This window comes from Oxyura jamaicensis, chromosome 17 (genome assembly GCF_011077185.1).
Source record: "Oxyura jamaicensis isolate SHBP4307 breed ruddy duck chromosome 17, BPBGC_Ojam_1.0, whole genome shotgun sequence".
Classification (NCBI taxonomy): Eukaryota; Metazoa; Chordata; class Aves; order Anseriformes; family Anatidae; genus Oxyura; species Oxyura jamaicensis.
Genome location: NC_048909.1, coordinates 8,328,738 through 8,347,805, shown reverse-complemented (window position 1 = coordinate 8,347,805; position 19,068 = coordinate 8,328,738). Strand labels below are relative to the sequence as shown.

Below are 19,068 nucleotides of genomic sequence, written 5' to 3'. Positions count from 1 at the left end.
CTTCCCAAAACATTTATTTATTTATTTATTTTATGGTAAGAAGCAGGATTCCTGCTAACAATACTCACAGCTGGGCCTGGTTGACCGATTGGACCCTGGGGGCCAGTAGGACCTGGTGGACCCTGTTGTGAAACAGAAGGGCAATGTCACGTTTAGATGCAGGAGGTGAAAAATCTCACCCGTAAAATAAGCACAGCTTCCCTTAAAACAACATAAATCCCCAAAAGAGGGCAGTGGGAGGACAGGGTCCCTGGTGCACCAATGCTGGTACAGCAGCTCTGCACCCAAGGATGTGCTTAAACTCATTTTGCAAAACACTTTCTGGGGGCGGTGGAAGCTGGAAATCTTTCTGGAGAGAAGGAAGCCATCTGTGTGTTTCTGTGTAGCATAACAGGTCTGACAGATCACCATTTATCTCCAGCATCCCCTCCTGGGGGGTGCAGCTACCTGCCTCCAAGACCAAGAAGCCAAAACCAGTACAATCTGACCTCTTCCTTCAGTACATTTACAGGGGGATTTGGTTTTAGCCATCAGTCACGCATCTTTGCTCCAGCAAGGCAGTATCACACCATTCAGTCCTCTCTAGATACATAGCTGTAATTTATTTTCCATCCCTCAGCCTCTGAGCACACAAAGGATGCTTTAGTGTGCTATAAGCAAGCAGAAAAGTAACCGCAGCCAAACACCCAGCTCTAACAGCAAGGGCTGAAGAGAAAAACACTTCAGGCACTCGCTCTTTTTCTTTACATCATGTGGGTATTTGACAAAGCAAAAGAGAAGAGGAAGGAGTGACAGGAAGAAGTTAAAACGATTCCGTTTTCTGTTTCCAGCAAGCCACACAACATCACCACACGTTCCTCCAAAGAGCAGCTGCTGGCGACGCCGGTGCACTCACCTGCTCCCCTTTGTCGCCCTTGCTGCCCTTCTGGCCAGGCTCCCCGATCTCGCCCTGCCAGGAGCAAGGGGGCACAGTTAGCTGCTGTGTCCTCATCCAAAAGATGCTGATTCCCACAGAACCCCCCCAAAAATTCTGAAAAGGGCCAGTGATTTGGCTGCTCCAGGTGTAACCAAACCCTCCTACATTATTAAACTTTCCCAAGCCCCTGCACGATGCAGGACGCAACATCCTGCAGGCCTCGTTAGTGCTGACGAGCGATACATCCCAGCTAATGCTTTCTAAGAATCCTCCAGTCCTAGAGGGGCTTAATGAGAGTGGGAAAGGTAATTAATTTGGAAAGGCCAGGCACCTGAGGGCAGGCCACCTGCTACAGGCTCGGGGAAGGCTAACTGGATTTCAGCGAGCGGTTTGGCTGGCAAAGTGCTCGCGGCAGAGCCAGCCTGATTCTCTCCCAGACCCGATTCTGCTCGAATTGCGGGACTGCGAGTACCACAAAACATCCCTGGGTTTCAGCAGACAACATGGTGGCAATGGGGCAGGTGGCCCCGCTCTCCCCCAGCGACCTCACACAGCAGGGGGACGGCTCCCACCTTGTCTCCATCCTCGCCGGGGGGCCCGACAGGACCTGCTGGGCCCGGCAGTCCCACCGGGCCCTGGATGCCGTCCCGACCTGCTGGGCCTTGAGGACCCTTCTCGCCCTGGAAGCAGAAGGAGCAGACAGGTCAAGCAGAGCTCACCTCCACCCTCTGACCATCCCATTGCAGTCCATTAACATTTTATTCAGCTGAAAATGACCATGACTATATGGGCACATAGAGCAAGACCGGTTTCCAGATGATATTTCCTGGATCTCTCTCTCTCTGTGCTCGCTCTCTGAACAAGACAAAAATTCTATCTCCAGAGATAAAGAACAAACAAATCTAAGCGGCGAATACCCAGATCACAGCTGCAATTTCGCTGCTGTAGCAATACAATTAGATTTAATCTGAACCCTTTGCTGTCTCTCTCTGAATGACAAACAAGTCTCCAACTAATTTTTATTCCCACAAACCAGTTCTTACGGATGCTGGTCCTGACTGCCCCAGCTCCCTCCCTGGCTAATCCCTAAATAATGGCCCTGAGCTCTCTCCTGAGCCTCTGGACAAAAGAAAATACATGAAGCAAATAAAGCAATCTCTGCTGGCCTCCTGCTTAAACATCTCCTTGTATTCCTCAAGCCTGGAGCCTTTACTCAAATTTGTTTGTTTATAGGAACTGAACAGTGGATATTTTTCAGTTTCCTTGTACATAATTTAATTGCATCTGAATCCTGGATGCTCTCTTCTGAATAATTAGATGCCACATAAATTGCCTATTCATCTGTCCAATAACACATCATATAGATACTTGGCAGGACAGATGTTCATAAAGCTGATTCACCAAGAAATTCTTGCCTCTGGACTAGCTGTTGGAGTTCCTAATAAGCCAGCAAATGTGGAATACACTGGCTGATAAACACTTCTGATAACAACAATCAGTCAGTGCAAGTGTCCTCGTGCAGTCTGAAATCCCTGATGCCAGCATTTGCTCATTTTGCTGGATCTGAGGCTGAGCCTGGGCATGAACGGAAGCATCCCAGACGTCAGAGATAGTTCCAGCAACGCTCCTGGGGCACGGATTCGAGGCACAGCCCTCCCCCTTGGGACTGCCGCGGCACTGGGCTCCTCAGGGACAAGCAGAGGTATCCTGCCCACTCCCTGCTGCCTGCATGTGACATCTCATGTGCAAGCTGAGGGACTGAAAGACGTGAGAGTGTGCACGGGCTGGCTGGTGAGAGCTGGGAGAGGACCACACAGGGCAGGACTCCACCGCGCTCTGCTCGAAGCATCTTTGTGTGGGTGCCAGCAGATGATGGGCACACTCACACCACAGGAGCACACAGCATTTGTTTCTTGTTTCCTTTTTTTATACCCAGTCCAGGGACTGTCTCCATGCTCAGCTCTAGGTCTACGTGACCCACAGCTGTGAACCTGTGCACTGGTACTTACTGGGGCTCCCTTTTCACCTGCGGGTCCTGGAGGTCCCTGGGGGCCAGGTCGCCCTGGCAAGCCAATGGGGCCGGCTGAGCCCGCGGGGCCTCGCTCACCAGGAGAGCCCTGTTTGGAGAAGGAGGGAGGAAACATTACTGGATTACCAAGCATTATCTATATGCAGAAAGAAAGAAATGAAGCAGTAGGACGCTGCAAACGCATGAACTTAGTAAGAGAGCACATCTGAGGGGGGGAGTTCCGTGTGGTGGCTTGGCACCATCAGCCCAAGGGGTTCTGCAGATCTTCTTAATTAAAATCCTTGGAACTGCTGAGTTCTCCCCCAGCTGGTGCAGGGAGCTCAGCTCTTGGGGGTACATCATCAGCTTGGAACATGCGCGTGACCACGGTTAACGCAGCAGAGAGGGTTCAATGATGAGTATTTTCTTCCAGAAGGGCTGCACCGAGTGCAGATCCCAAGTGGGAACAACTTTCAGAGGAAAAGCTGGTGACATAAAAGCAAAATTCTGGATGTCCTGGATCATCCCAGTTTCCCCAGCTTGTCACGTATGTTCATAGCTAACCCCATAAAATAACTGAGTTATTACATGTGTGTCTTGTAAAATAAAGCAGTATCCAGAAAGCCATTAGTTAGCGCAGTAACGGAGGAGGCACCGAGCTGTGACTAACCCTCTGTTTTGGCTTGCCAAGCTTGTAAAAATGTTAGGTGGTGCCTGGGAGGGCAAGGATACTCACTGCTGGACCGGGGGGGCCTGGGGGACCTTCATTGCCTTTCAGACCTGGAGCACCCTGGAGGGAAGAAGATGGGAAAACGGAGTCATTTGGGGAGCCAGGGGCTGTGCTGCTGGGGCGTCCTTCCTGCTGGAAGGACGGAGACTTACGATGGGGCCAGGGAGACCTCGCTCTCCAGGGAAGCCTCGCAAGCCTGGGGGTCCATCCTTCCCGGGGAGGCCGGCGGGACCAGGGTCCCCCTGCAACGACAAGGACAAACAGCTAAGGATCTGCAGATGCCATGGGGGCACAGCTCCTCTCTCTGTGCCAGAGCCTCAAGGAACCCCTGCGAAACGTCGTTTCTTTACTGAATCATCCCTCTCCACCTCTGGGAGAGGGGCAGCCATCCAGGCGTGCAAGGAGGGGAAGCCAGCAGGTTGCTCATCCCTACCTTGGTCCCTTCCTTTCCGGTGAGGCCGGGAAGACCTTGTTCACCTGGGGGACCTGGAGGACCTGGGTGTCCCCGCTCACCCATGGGACCCGTCTCACCAGTCGGACCCTGAGGACAGAGAGCAGGGAGAAGGTGGTGGGTGTCACCAGAGCAAATAAAGGAGGAAGGGCATCGGTTTGCTCCTTTAGGCTGCCACGGGATGGAAGATGCTTCTTCCCTCATCCATCCCCTGCAGCATCACCAGGAATCCCTGCGGAGATGCCTCCTTTGGCACCTAAAAGATCTCTGGTGTGGAAGTGGACAAAATTGCACTCAACAGACAGGAGGTATTGGAACAGAAGTGTTCACATAAATGAGATTATTACTCAAATTATTAGGCTTAGTTTTTTTTGTTTAATTGAAAAATTCCTAAGTATTCTACAATCATGCTGATTCGTCCTAATATGGGGAATAAATAATGGATGAGGCTTGTACTACACGGCGATTGCTGCCTGCCTCTGTGCCGTACATGGGCACTGATGGTGATGAGTGTGCCACGAGGCCCGGAGCAGAAGGTTCCCCAGCGGCCCGTTTTGGAGGAGGACACAAGCCGTGAGCACAACGCTACGACAACCCTGCACGCCGGGGTCCGCTGGGACCGTGGTTGTGATTCGTGTCACGCTGCAGGGTGCCACTTAGCCTAAGCAGAACGAGAACGCCGCGATCGCTCGGCAGCCACACATCACGCTAACAACACGCTGCCGAGCCAAAGAAAATTGCCACGGAACCTAATTTGCACTTGAGAAGACAGACGCAGTCAGGGAATTGCCCCTAATCATGGAATTTACAAATCAGAGAATTTACACTGTCATTAAAGAGGACAAATTAATTGCTTTGTAATTAAAGAGCAACCTCCCTGGCAATTCAGGAAAGAAGACAACCAAACCCCAGTCCTTCTCAGCCTACGACTCCACCTACAAAACCGATGCACGAGCCCTGCATGCTTGTACTTAAGGGGTACAAAGTCTGGTCGTGTAGTTATTATTTCCAGATTGCACTGAGTTCATTGCAACTGAAATAAAATTAAGAAAAAAAAAAAAAAAAAGCACAATTCTGACAGAATCTGGCAGCATTTGATGTTAAACAGGGATGCGTTTCTTTCTAACGAAATGTCACACCACTCTTGCATCATGCTCCTACTGCTCCGATTGCCCCGGTAGGTTGCACGGCCCTTCTAAATCACATCAACCTCTTTGGTCCTTCTGTCAGGCTGCACACAGCTGGTCTGTGTCTCCCGTGCCCGTTTTACACCAGAGCAGCTCTGTTAAGTTCCCAGGAGCCACCTCATCTCCCGCAGGGCTCACGCACATTGCCTAAGCATCATCCTGTTTTCTCCCACCCGAGGACGCGTGCCGTAACCAGGAAGATGAGCCACGAGTGGCTGATGAAAGCACCAATATTTGCTCCTTACCTGAGGGCCTACAACACCCGGGGGGCCTGGAGGGCCGGTCTTGCCTTGGAAACCCTGTTAGAAAAAGGGAGAAGACAAAGAGATGACACTTCTGCCACAGAGCACTCCCCTGAGGCTCACGGCCGGCTGCTGCCTGCTCCTCCCCGGCGGAGCTGCTGACCGTGAGGGATGGGCACCCGAAGGCAGAAGGAAGGAGGAATCAAACAGAAGGTGTAAAATACATATCTGTATATTTATGGGGGCAAGACAGTGGTAGAAAAAGGAATTATCAAAGCCTTTTGGCTCCAGTGGAGGGTTCTGGGTGCTGCCTCAGGGAAGGAGTGGGTGTTTTGGTAGATGGCCATCAGATCTTCAGCTCAGCTCTGCTGGGATGGTGGAGCTACTGTGGTTTGGCTGAAGGACTGGCCATATAAAAAATAATAATAAATTGCTACACTCATAAAACCTACAGAGGAAATGGCTACTAAGGAGTCAGAATGTGCACTGCTCTTAATGCTGAGCAATTCTTCATCACCATTTCCCTTCTCCTGCTCCCAGTTCCAGAGCGATTCCCAGTTTGAGCTTCACTCCTCGGGAGCTCTGAGGCTGGGGGACCACAGGCACTGCCAGTCCCCAGCCCTGCGGAGTTTTATTTCCTTCCTCAACGTCTGCTGAAAGAAATCAGAGACGTGTTTCTCTCTGCACGGCCAAATGATGAGTAACGAAGTCTCCACGACAGCTACTTATAATGACATTTAAAGAGTGGCAATTATGAACTATCACCACTGCAACTGTTTAGTTCTCCTAAGCCACTCTTTAAAAAGCACATTAATTATGATTCTTACTACAGCAGGCTGACAAGCTTGAGGAATGTCAGTTAGGGCATACAGGCTATTTTCTCATTGCCACAAAAGATGACCAGATAAGTCCCAAGCCAACAATACCATGTCATGCGAAGAAACTACTCAAAGATACTCTAGCTGTCTGCAGATCACAGAAAATATGTCGTTGGTGAGGAAATGGCAAGCCATCATTAGGAAAAGAACGTACAATTTAAGCTCTTATCTTAGAAAAATACTTCAAGTGGCTCCATGCAGGACTTTTCTTTTGAGTCTGAAGAAAGGAGTTTCCTTTTATCCTGCCGGAACCACGGGCACAGAGCTTTTAGTTTTGTTTTTTCTCTTACTTTTTTAGATGCCATCTTAATAAATCTAATACAGCCAAATATTTTGGCGTCCTTCAGCAGGACTGTTTGCTCCTAAATGAAGAGCAAAATAAAGGGAACTATCTGACACAGACTTGATTCAGTGTTTTGGTGTTAGGTTTTCTTGCATGAAGGTCCAGAGTGCACTAACAAGCTTACTGATGTGGAAAACACATTCAATTTGTTTTTATGTTCACCTCCTCTCTTTTTGGCACTGTGCAAGGCAGGAGGACAAAACGGTGACTTCTGCTCCCTGGGTCTCTGCACATGCCTGCATGCATCCCAAGAGGATTCAGGGGAAAGTGATCTTTGCTTGTTCATGGCGAAGATTAACAGGTTTTGGAAAGGCAAGTTGTTCCCGAAGGCAGCTATCATGGAATGCTTTCAGACCCAGAATGACTGAAAACCCATTCTCCACTCATATTCATGCAGACTTGAGTATTTGGTCTTTTATTCCAGTCTCAGAAGTTGATAACAGCAGATTCAAGTAAAATTTCTACTGCCTTTTCTGATTTCAGCATAGGTGTCCTGGATGTTAGAGGTAACTCAATGAAGGAAGACTAAATGTCACCGACTCTGGCAGGTGAAAACTCTTCTCTCCATCTTTAAGTTAATCCTGACCTGAGGATTGCGTGCTCAGAATACCACAACCATCGCCATCAAGTCTGACAGAGTGGACGTACCCGGTGTGGCACCGAGCAGTGTTTGCATTGCCTTGCTTAGCAAATGCCAGGCAAGTTAATTAAATTGTTGTGTGGTAAGTTGAGGGGGGTAAAACGCACAATGTGCAAAGCCTTCGCAGTGCTCATTTGCTAGGAAAGGCAGCGAAGAAAAACGCAAGGCTGAGCGGAGGAAGTTGGGTTTCCTTCCCATAAAATAAACACAGAACAAGGAGTCTATTTGCTAACATGCAGCATGCGGTGCTGGGGAGAGGGGCGTGCCAACAGCAAATGAACTGGATTGTAAACAGCCGAGGAAAAAGAATCAACATCCCCAGAAATGCCAAACAGAGAGGTACTAATTACTGCATGCAGAAAAATATGGGGCAGAACAGTCATTTTTGCTTAGGGTATCCTTCGAGCAAAAAGGTGCAGAGAACAGACCACCAGAGACGCACGACAGCCATCATACCTTCCACATGCCTCATCATTCTCCTTGGCTGAGAAACACTGATTGCATCTGTGCAACAAAACCTTTTAAAATTGACAAAGCAGTATGCGCACGACGCGGTAAGGTACCTGAACGGCCAGAAGCTGCTCCGTGGGTCGCAGCAAGGGACATTTGCTGGGGGCGAGGCCTTAAGCAAAACTTGGCGAGACCCTCGTGAGTAGCTCTGGCTAAAAGGCAGCGCAGCAGAGATGCTCTGACTGGTGTGCTAAGGCAGGGCTGAGAGGTGAGCGTGCTGCAGTAACTGGCACGGACAGAAAAGCTAGAGCAAAACCATTGCACCACGGATCTTGGTTGGGAGTTGCCTTCCTCCTGAAACAAGCACTGCCAAAATGGGGTTGTAACTCTTTTCTGCTGTGTGCCAGTTCTTGGTGCTGGCCACATGGTACATCAAGAAGGGAAAGGTGTTTATTTCTCCCTGTGGTGGGCTCCAGAGAAAGTAAAACTGCCCCTGACCTAAGGCAGCTGCATGCAGAGAGCTGAGTGCTTCCCAGCTGAGGAGCGAGCCTGTCTTGCACCAAAGATCTCTGTTATCACAGACCTAGAGCTTTGAGACCTAAAACCTGCACGTTTCCAATGGGAGGAGTGGGGAAGAAAGCTCAGATTCACCCGCAGTGCTCCTACAAGTGGGGCAGAGGCACAGCCTTCCCTTTGTCCTCCTTGGAGCACAAAGGGACCGGCACTCTGGTGAGTCCTTGAGGTGCAGTGCCTGCACAGAAGTCACCCCCAGCTCCTTCTCCACTTCAGAAAGTAAGCACCACGCTGAGTCCTGGGGTGCTGACCCAGCCACCATCCCCCCACCCAGCCAGGAGCTGCTCCTGCAGCATGGAGAAAGCCAGCTGCTCTGGCCCTGCTTGCTGCCTCTCTGCTCAAATCCGCTCCGTGCATGACACAAGGGACCCCCACGACAGACTGCGGGGACAGAGAGAGGGCTTGGTGCACGGCCTTCACCCCAATCATCATTAGCTTGAGCCGTCCTGCTCAGAAGAGGGTCGCTTCCTGTAGACCACCCCACACAGCTGGGGACACGCAGACCTCGGGGGGGAAACAAACGGGCGGCCCCATCTCCCCAGCTGCACAGAGGGGTTTAGAGAAACCAACCGGCAAGACGAGGCTCAGGACTAATGATCTGCCCAGGATTTTTGGCTACTTACGGTTTCTCCTCTCTGTCCGGGGTGACCAGGCAATCCATCCTTCCCAGGAGGACCCTACGGCAGAAAACCAGGGTGAGAGGGACCATGACCAAGTGCAGTAGTAAAAATAAGATAAAGGACTGTATCAAATCTGATGGAATCCTTGCAATAATTCCTACCCATTTTACAGTGAAATGGGGGTGCTCAGAACCCTGAAAGCTAAGTCCCTTTCCCAAACAACCCCCAAAGATCTTACAGGCTTATATTACAGATCCAGACATTGAGCGAGCTGTCACCACAGGGAAAGAAATCACTCCAAAAACTTTTCTGCGGCTCCCCACCCGTGTACAATAATTGCAGAGACAGACATGTTACTCTGTTGTGCTGTCATCCCAGTATACAGAGGAAAAATAAAGAACAGAGCAACCATAAAAGATCCTAGTGATATTGAGTCATTAGGAAATGAACATTTATAATCAGCTGTAATTTACTTGCCTATTTAAAATCTTAAACCGCTGGGTTATTATCATGATGGCTCAGTAATGCCTTTTATTGGGCATGTCACCACTTGTCAGAGAAGCAGCTAAGACTGAGATGGCACAGGCAATTACAGCTGGCTGGAAAAAAAATCTTTATGTACGTTTTTGTATGTTCTGGAAAGAGAGCTACTCACAGGGGGGCCTTTTGGTCCGGGAAATCCAGTTGGTCCTTGAGGCCCTGGTGGTCCCTGGACACAAAACAAGGCAGGGAGAACATGGTTAAGGAGCATATATGCTTTAGTATGAAATACCAGCTCTGTGTGAACAGTAGATGATCACAAAGAAATGGAAAATGGCTCGTTCTACCCCTAAGAAATGCTACTGAAGTGCAAGGCACAGCTGCACAGGGCCATCCCTCAAAAAACCAGCTTGGAGAAGTAAGAACCACAGGACACGTGTAGCCGAGCATCCTGGCCAGCTGGGAAAAGCGCTCCAATCACAAAGAGGGTCATCCACCTCTTAGTGCCACCCTTCCCTCCCAAAGCTATGAGAAATAGGTCTTCTCCCATCCCAGCTTAAGTGAGGGCTCCAGGAGCTACCAGCTCACGCAGGGATGGGAAGGAGCCTGTTTGTTCCGGGGCTGGTGCTGCAGGCACCCGCTGCCCTTCACAGCGCTGCATCCCTGGAGTGGTGTCATCAGCAGCTGCCCTTTCACCCCAAACCATCGCAATGTGAAAAGCAGAAGGCCAATTCCATGTTTCCCACCTGGGAAATTTCATACAGAATTTAGAGGCAAAATATATATATTTTTTAAATTGCAGATATTGAGGTTACAGTCATGGAAGTCCCATCGCTTCTCTGTTTTCCACCGAGCACGCTGTAGGCTGGGGAAAGCAGAAGAGGTCCTGGAGGATCCAACTCCTCCAGAAACCAGGCCCTGGCTGTCAGCACAGACAGCATGGGGAGGGGTTTCCCTTTTCCCACGGAGCAACGTGGCACAGGACATCCGAAGGCCCACTTGAGCCTCACTTGGAGAGCTCAGGAGGGCCGTGAAGGCTGTGTGTGACTTGTGAGACCTCTCTCCACACCAATAATTTTCCCCTGTTTTTTTTTCTAAGCACTTTTTAGGCCGTACCCTGGCTGCAGGGAGCTCCCCAGCCCTCTTAACTTCACGGGGCACTTGTAGGGTGCTCGCTACAGGAAAACCCCCATGCTGTGAGCCCCCCTCTTCTGCCAGGTGAAACCAGCAGACGTTGTGGGTCCCTGCCCCAGCCCCGCGGCGCTGCCTTACCCTCTCGCCAGGAGGACCAGGGGGGCCATCGCCACCAGAGTTGCCCTTTTAAGGATAAACAAACAAACAAAAAAAAAACAGAACACCATTAAAAATACATGCATCACCACTTCAGCTGCTTCGCACAAAGACTCCAAATGGCACCGACCCCAGGGTGAGAGCCCACCCCCCGACTCCCCGGCCCCTCTCTGTCAATAATTCTCCATCAGGGACAGCATCTGGCGACAAACAAGCAGCTGCTTAATAAAAACACAGCGAAGATAACATCAGCGGGCTCAGGACATCTCCACCAGCTAACAGCCTCCCTTGGAGAGATAAATGCCGTAGCAAAGCCAAGGTATTTATCAAAAATTCATGCCGATACAAAGCCGAGGCATTTATTTTTAACACCGGCAGCGCGGCGGTGACAGCGCCTCATTATGGCAGCTTGGCTTCCATCACGCCCGGCAACTGATGGTCACTTCATCGATTTCTGCAGCAGGTGCTAGAGCTGAGAACGCCTCCAGATTGGCTGGCAGAATAATGTCTGTCGTGTCTCACGGCCAATTGTTGGCCGGCAGTTTGCGTGCAAAGCGGCTCGGCACGGTGCAAGGTTGTGCGGGGCTTGGGGGAAGCATCAGGGAGCAGAGGTTGGGGTGGTCCCTGGTACGGGGTAACCCCAAGTGCAACGGGGCCTCAGGTCAGGCTTCGTGCTGAAACAAAGCCATTGCATCTTTAGGGCCTGTGCACAGACTTCTCAGTTGGGTTACGAGGCATTTGGCTGGGTAATGAAGATCAGGAGGGCTCAGCTTCCAAAATACAATGGAAAAAGGAGAGAAGGGAAACGGAGGGCAATGAAGCAGATGGTCTCTAATGCTGATGCTTTTTAGGATGTAGTTCTCTTCCTAATTATCATCACAGGCTCTCCCAAACCTTACCTTTGGGCCAGGTTTCCCAGTGCTTCCCCTAGGGCCTCTTTCTCCACGTGGACCCTTGGAAAGACACAAAAGATGACAGTTTAGTGCTTTGGGTAGCAAGAAGCACTGCACTGTGATAGGCAAAGAGCTCAAGCACCTGAGCTGCACGAGGACAAAGAGCAGTCCCACCAGCAGCACCGGGATGCCAGGAGCCTTTGGCAGTGCTGGCTGGACACCCCATTGTGTTATGGCTTCAAACCAGAACCACTGGTGAGCCCCAGCCCCAAACCAGTGTCCCCTCTGCTTGGCTTTAAGGCTGAAGGCCAGATAAAGGGCCAGATCCTGCCCAGTCAGGACACGAATCAGAGCACACTTCATCTGGCATTAACAAGCTTTCAAAATGCACAAGAAAGGTAAAAAATAAGGGTGATTACCGTTGGACCGCGCTGCCCCCTTGGACCTGGTTTGCCAGGTGTCCCCTGCAAGGAGAAGGAACGCAGGTGAGTCACGGGCCAGCAGCAGCCACAGGCTGAGCTCGCAGCAGGGGAATGCACAACGGAGACCTATCGCACACAGACTGACCCCCAAAACCTCCTCAGCTCTCATTTGCAATTAAAAAGACAATAGCAGTTTTACTCGTACCGTTTTTATACTGTTTGGACACGTCTGAACAGTAACCCCAGTGCCCAGATGGCATCTAACACCTGAGCAACAGTCTCCTAAAAGTACCCCAAACCCTTTAAACACCACAAAGATGAGGCCACCTCCTTGGACCATGCAGGCTCCTAAAAAGCCAGCAGACACACCAGGGGCAGCCAAAAGCTCTTCTGCTCTGCCACCCCAAAAATCCATAACCCCTTTTCCTGCTGATTTTCGCCCTCCCCTTCTCCCAGCTCACGCAGAGCATGAGCTGAGGCACACACACGCTGCAAGACCTGCGTTAAATACGTGCAGAATGACAGCAGCAGAGCAGGAACCCTAACCCGAGCAGTTATTTTACGCTACACAAGCCAATTAAGCTGCCCCACATATTTACAAATCTTTCTTCATCTTTGTGAACTTTGTGCTAAACAAGTAATTTAAGGCATTGCTTTGCAGCAGCGACAAAACAGCAGGCTTATGAGCTCTGACAGATGCAGTCAGTTCCCTGTAATGGGGGACTGTGATTAATTCTGACAGAAGAAAGACAAAGATGGCTGGGTTCTAAATCTGGCATTATGCTAAGCTCCATTACCATACGCCTAAAAGAAAAGTAAAAGCCCAGATCTTGCTACCTGAGGACACTGTTTTGGCAAGTGTCATTATCAGAAAAAAAAAAGCCAATAGGTTTGACTTTGGACCAGCAGTCTACTGTTTTTTACCAATCACCTGTTAAAGGAAGGAAGAGAAGGATTTTCTGTGTAAGGAACACAGAACGCTTAAAATATCATTTGCCATTTTCTGCCCCAAATCCATCATCTAAAAACCTTGCCTTCTCGTATTTGGCACTCATTAACCGGGCAAAAATAAAACAAGAGCTGGAAAAGTTTTAAATCAACTTTCTTCCAGCTGCTAAAATTAGCCCTGCTGAATCTTCCTCGTTCTGCGGTTCCATTTAATAAACACTGCTGGCATACTTTTCTAATTAATTACAAAAAATCATTTTGAAGCACTCCATCTGGTTTTCCTTTCCCTACGTGAGGCTGAATTTGGATCAGGTGGTGCAGAGTGCAGCCTCCCTGCAGGTAGCTCCCCACACTCCTCCCTTCCTTCTTCCTGAATTCTATTTTTAAGCAAAATTTTCCCCCTGCTTATTGCTATCATTAATCATGCATACAGCGCTGTGTACTGCTGCTAAGAATTTATATAGCACTGTAAATGCATACAGGCCTACATTTTTCAAGCAGGGATACCGAAAGGAAAGGCATCTAAATTCAGATTATTTTTTAGGCACCCAAATAAATGGCCTGGATTTTGGCTCCCCCCCCCTGCACCCTCCAGGCTCTGTCAGCCAGGGCGAGCAGGGAGATCTATTATCCCATGCTAATGGCTGGGGATTATTAGCTCTAAAAATAAAGATCACTTACTCACATTTCCAAGTATCGATCTCATGATCAGGTCGTGAAAGCACTCGAGCCTGCCCACCCAAACTTGCCTTGGGCTGCTGGGTGAATCCAGGCACTGGGGAGCTGCTTACCAAAACTACCAGGATATTTTGCAGGGCACTCCTCTCCAAAGACACCAATCACCCTTTTCTTCCTAATTTTTTAACTTTGCCAGCCCCTGTGTGCAGCCAAAAGCTGTGGTTTCAGCTTTGGGAAGCTTTAGCACTGCCAGCATCAAAATTCAGCTGCTGCTGCTGGCCCAGCTGCTGATGCTGCTTGGGCTGCCTTTTTTTTTCACCTGTTTTTCTTTTTTTTTGTATTTGGGGGGGGGAATAACTATTCACATTGTTGAAATAATGAGGTGGAAAGCTTATTTCAATTCCTAGATGATGACAACTGTAGAAAAAACCTGTGATTCATATTATTCTAGACACGTAAACAAGTGTGTGGAGTATCATAATAGTAATACCTTGTAAAAAGAAAAGACAAACAGAAATGATTTTGGTTGTTTCAGCTGCAAATTGGGTTACCCCACAATGCACTGGAGAAGCAAATCTTACAAACTCTCTTTCTTGACTGCATGTGGACATGCTCATAAAGTAGCAAATTTACTGGTCTCGGGAGAAGCAGAGTGTAATTTATCAAGTCTAACTCAACGAGGCTTAAATTCAGTTTATGGTCTCCATTTGGTTCGTGCAGTGTGATCCTAGCTCAGTCTATTGTTCTCTATATAATCGCTTTCACTTATTTCAAATCAGATACTTGGGAGGGAAAAAAAGGATACCAAAACAGTCATTGAAAATCTGTATTTCTGCTACTCTTATAAATTTTTCAAGCTGAGCTCCTTTTACTAAAAGGAGAGATTTGTCCATGAAAGTGTTTCTCTCTCCCATGCAGACAAACGCAGCAGTAAAACAAGGGCAAGCTGCTGGACGAGGTGCAGAGTGGCGTAAATGGTCTAAGCGAACACTGGAGAGAATTAGAATTCACCCAACCTAATCCTTGATTATTTTTTCTCATTCTTACAGACAACCAGCACCCACTCTGCTCCCGAAGAAGCCTGCTGTCTGAGTGGGCTGGCTCCACGTCCCACCAAACGCAGCCAGCAGATGAAGCAGGTGGGATGCAGATGCTCAGGGGGTGCACAGCAGCCCATTTCCCCATAACTGCGATGCCCTGTTTTTTATCACCTAGAAATGCAGCCCAAAGATATATATATATATATATATATATATTTTGCATATTGGATAAGGCGGGTGGTAATTATATGGCTACGGTAAATTTGAGGCTGCTGTGGCAGCTGCCTCCGTCCTCCTGCCTGGCTGGGAGTGGAGGGAGGTGGGTTTGTAGTTCAGAATGAGATGAAAATTACTCAGTGGGAAAAAAAAAAAAAGAGGGATATAAACCAAATTTCGGTGGCACAATATTAATGCAGTGCAAAGTGATTTATATTTTCTGTGCTCCTATCAAACACGTCTGTTAGAAGTCATTTGTATTTAAATGAGAGTAAAAGGGAAACTAATTCCACTTACTCTCCTTACTCCCCCTATTTCTCCCCCTATTTTTTCCCTGGGACCAGAGCTCATGAAGAAAATGACAGCATTTGTACACTCCATCCCCTAACTCAACCTTGTCATCCACAAAATAAAATAATACAAAATAAAATAAAAGATCACTGGTGTATTTAGACAATTCCCTGCTATTCAAGCACAAAGCCGAGCAGGGAGAGAGGTAGAGGAGAGTACAGGGGATGGAGCCCCTACATTTTGAGGCTGTTTAGGAATTTAGAATAGCTCCACTTATTAAAAGGAGGAACATGTTAAGTGTGTTTTCACCTATGCATTTTGAATCTTGAGTTAGGTGAAGATGGTTCTTGCTGCTTCTGAATATCTTCACCCATCTCTAACAATTACCATTAATTAAAAAGCTCTTCATGCCCCAAGCAAAGTCTGGCAGCAAGGAAAGGATTCAGGTTCAGCGAAATCTCTTGAAATATCTTGAGGGAAAGCTTCCTGGTGTGTAATAGGCTGACTGTGCTGTCACTTGTGCCCACCACGGGCATCAGCAGCATCCTGCCTGGGGACCAGGAGGTGACAGCTGCCAGCGAGGGATTTCACCACCATCAGTCCTGCCCAAGGGCTGCTCTCTGGAGGGAAAAATCAGTGAAGCAGCCAGCCAAAGCAGCTCTTACCCGTGTGCCCTTCTCGCCGTTGGCTCCTGGGAATCCTGGGAAGCCGATCGAGCCCTTTTGGGGGAAAGAAAGGAGAGGGATGGTTCAGGACACCAAACGGGGTGGCTCTGTCCGGCTGTGCCAGGCGCCCGCTGGCCTGAAATAATCCTGGCCAAACTCGCTGACTTCTGCAACTCCTGGTGCTTTTTTTTTTTTTTAAAAAAAAAAAAAAAAAAAAACAACCCTTCCTCTAACAAAAACAAAATCGAAGACAGACCCGAAATGACCTCAGAAGCCAAATTTTCTCCAAAAATAACAAACCCAAATAAAAAGGTCCATGCCTCACTAGAAGTCACGGAGAAGGCCCAAGCCCACGCTCGCACCAGGTGCCTGGGGAACAGCAGGCTTTTGTGTTTAGCTCCTAAGTCACTATGTTGCACATGAAAATTTAACTCCTGGCTTGTTACTTTCTGATGTAATTGCCTGGAGAATAGCTGCTGTTGCTTTTAAAATATGAATTAGCTGAAGAAATGCAAAAAAAATTACCCCAGAAAAAAAAAAGGCAAATTAAAAAATAAAACATCAACACCACAACCAGAAAACAATCTCTTGCACTTAATTATGTCTCCAGTGTTAAACAAGCCTGCTTTTTTTTCTTCAAGCAATTAAAATGAATAATAAAATATGATTCTAAAAAAAAAAAAAAAAAAACGTTAACAAAAACATAAGTTCCCAAAGCCTCCAGGGCATGTAAAAGCTGGGCTGTAGCCTCAGTCTATGGAGTGGAATTTGCAGTTTTAATTTAAAAAGGACATTTGAAAATGGCCCAAATGAAGGTGGGTGTGTAGGTAGGATATAATGGATGTTTGCAAATCTGCAAATAGCAGTTTTATTTTAATTTCAGGGAGACCCTGATTCATTAGCTATTCTTCTTAATTAATTAAAGTTGCTCAAAGCTTTGAAGAGACAAGGCCAGGTACCTGGAGAAGCACCTTTATGCCTACTGCTAGCATGAAAGCTCCCACAGAGCCTGTATCTGCCGCCCCAGCAGTTCTGCACGCCCTGGTGGGGGCTGCTGTGCACACTTTGCAGCCTCCATCCCTGTGCATCTCCTCCCATCGTGTTGCAGCACCCCCCCGGTTACCTTTGGGCCCTGCCTGCCCGGGTAGCCGGGCAGTCCTGGCATGCCGAGTTTTCCCTGAAACACAAAAAGAAAGCGGGTCAGTGGGGGAAAGGGAGGCCTTGAGATCAGCTGCGGGTTTGCACCAGCAAAAATGGGAGAATTTAAGCATGTAGAAGTCAAGAGCCACGGTTACATAGGTGGTTTCCCTCCCTGTTTTCTCTTTTTTACCAAGACTTTGCACCCAAGCAGATAACCCCCGAAGAGACCAACACCTTGATGCACCCAAGTCACATCACTGTAGTAACGCCATCTCCTCTGGGTCCCCTCTGGTACTCATGATGCACTGCACACACCAGCCTTCACACAAAGCTCCTGTGCTTCCTCTTCATCCCTCTGCCCCAAAGCCACCCCTTGTGCCCCATGCTGGGCGCCGCTCCGGCCACGCACCACAAAAAAGCCTCAGATCAGCGTGTTTTGCTGTAAAACCCACCTGGGCGTCTCCATCCCACAGACTCACCTTCTCTCCAGCAGGACCAAGAGGGCCGGGATCTCCGTTGGGGCCAGAGCGACCTTTGGGGCCTTCGGGACCATCCTCACCCCGCGGGCCAGGAGGCCCAATCTCCCCCTGTAAATGACAAGAAGCCACAAGACGGGAACTGACACAGCAATACACACCATCGGATACTCCCTGGAGCTGCTGAGACAACTCCTGGAGAAAGTGGCTCAGCCGAGACCGTCCTCGAGTAAATTGCAGAGCGTTATCAGAGCACCAAGCTCTCGCTCACACAGCCCGGCTATTATTTCTGATTACAGCCATCTTTTCCGGTGGCCCAATTATCCCATCTACATGAAGCACATCTCCACCGAAACAGCCTTCATTAGCTCTGATTGCAACGCACCCTTCCCCGCTCCCAAATCGCGGTTTGATGTGCAAGCAGGCCCCGGGAAGTGTTTAATTGAGGACTGAGCCGGGCAACTGGAGAATAGAGATTGGGCTGGAGCTTTTGTGCTGAAAATCATTAGGAAATCTGAGCACAGGCGGATGGAGCCATTAACATGAATTGTTACGGCACCGCGGGCTGCAGCACACACAACAACAGTTGTCATTTTGTCACGGGGCAGCAGGCGATGTCTCCTTGCTGTGAATATGGGCTGCAGCCTTCTCGCTCACTGGGTGAGCCACAGATCTTTCTGTGAGGCTTTTGGATGCCGTTGTCCTTTCAGAGCTCACTGTAGATCACACAGATCATCGTAAAACAGAGAGTTTGATGGTGGGAGCTGGAGCTGTGGGCACGAGGCGAGGACAGCAGTTGCCTCCCCAGCAGGCCACCCTCAAGCCTGCTGAAGCCCTTGGAAGCACCAGCTCCTAGGTGACATGTAGAGTGCAAACCAGGAATCCTACATGTTTAAATACCAGGATTTAAACGGAAGATTTGATTTATACTTTTACAAGCCTTCACACAAGGCATTAATTTTTTTTTTTAGGCATGGGGAGAAATCAGCTTAGAGCTCTCCTGCGGCTGGGGGACACACCAAGCCCCGGGCAATGCATCCACTTAGAGAGATGGGATGAGAACAACATCTTGTCCCCAATAGTTGGATGCTAAGGACAGACAAACACACTGCAAAGCCCTGTGCTACAGCTGCTGCTCACATCCAAGTGTGATTTGGGGTTTCTGCCAGTGTGTGTGTGTTCCTCTGCTTTTAAAAGCTTTGAAGCCAGGCAATGCGCCCCGCTGCTACAGATAAGAGTCTGATGTAAACCTGCACCCCCCGGCAGCCGGCACTGCACTGCTCTGGGTTCTATTAAAGTGTGTTCCCTTTAACTTTATGATCCATGCTGATGGCATGGAGACACATCAGGCGCAGCAAATAAAGACGCCTACCAGACCCTAGATGCAATATTATGGGAGAAAAGAAATAATGGAAATAAATATGACACAGCTAGATTGTGCAGGATCCTTAGCTGTCAAAGCAGCAAGACAAGGCTCTCTTTCACTACTCA

The 19,068-nt window shown here is 48.9% G+C and overlaps 1 protein-coding gene across 2 annotated transcripts in view; it reads right to left on the bottom strand.

Moving 5' to 3' along the window:
• Positions 1-19,068, bottom strand: part of COL5A1 (collagen type V alpha 1 chain) — a 149,006-nt gene that overhangs the window by 20,517 nt on the left and 109,421 nt on the right. For both annotated transcript variants that reach the window (XM_035341727.1, XM_035341726.1), the window contains exons 30-45: positions 17,581-17,688; positions 17,085-17,138; positions 15,962-16,015; positions 12,121-12,165; positions 11,708-11,761; positions 10,791-10,835; positions 9,694-9,747; positions 9,042-9,095; positions 5,538-5,591; positions 4,088-4,195; positions 3,807-3,896; positions 3,661-3,714; positions 2,926-3,033; positions 1,489-1,596; positions 896-949; positions 69-122 (exon numbers count right to left, since the gene is read on the bottom strand). In XM_035341727.1, the coding sequence (XP_035197618.1) occupies positions 69-122; positions 896-949; positions 1,489-1,596; positions 2,926-3,033; positions 3,661-3,714; positions 3,807-3,896; positions 4,088-4,195; positions 5,538-5,591; positions 9,042-9,095; positions 9,694-9,747; positions 10,791-10,835; positions 11,708-11,761; positions 12,121-12,165; positions 15,962-16,015; positions 17,085-17,138; positions 17,581-17,688 (1,098 nt within the window). The remainder of the gene's footprint in view (positions 1-68; positions 123-895; positions 950-1,488; positions 1,597-2,925; positions 3,034-3,660; positions 3,715-3,806; positions 3,897-4,087; positions 4,196-5,537; positions 5,592-9,041; positions 9,096-9,693; positions 9,748-10,790; positions 10,836-11,707; positions 11,762-12,120; positions 12,166-15,961; positions 16,016-17,084; positions 17,139-17,580; positions 17,689-19,068) is intronic.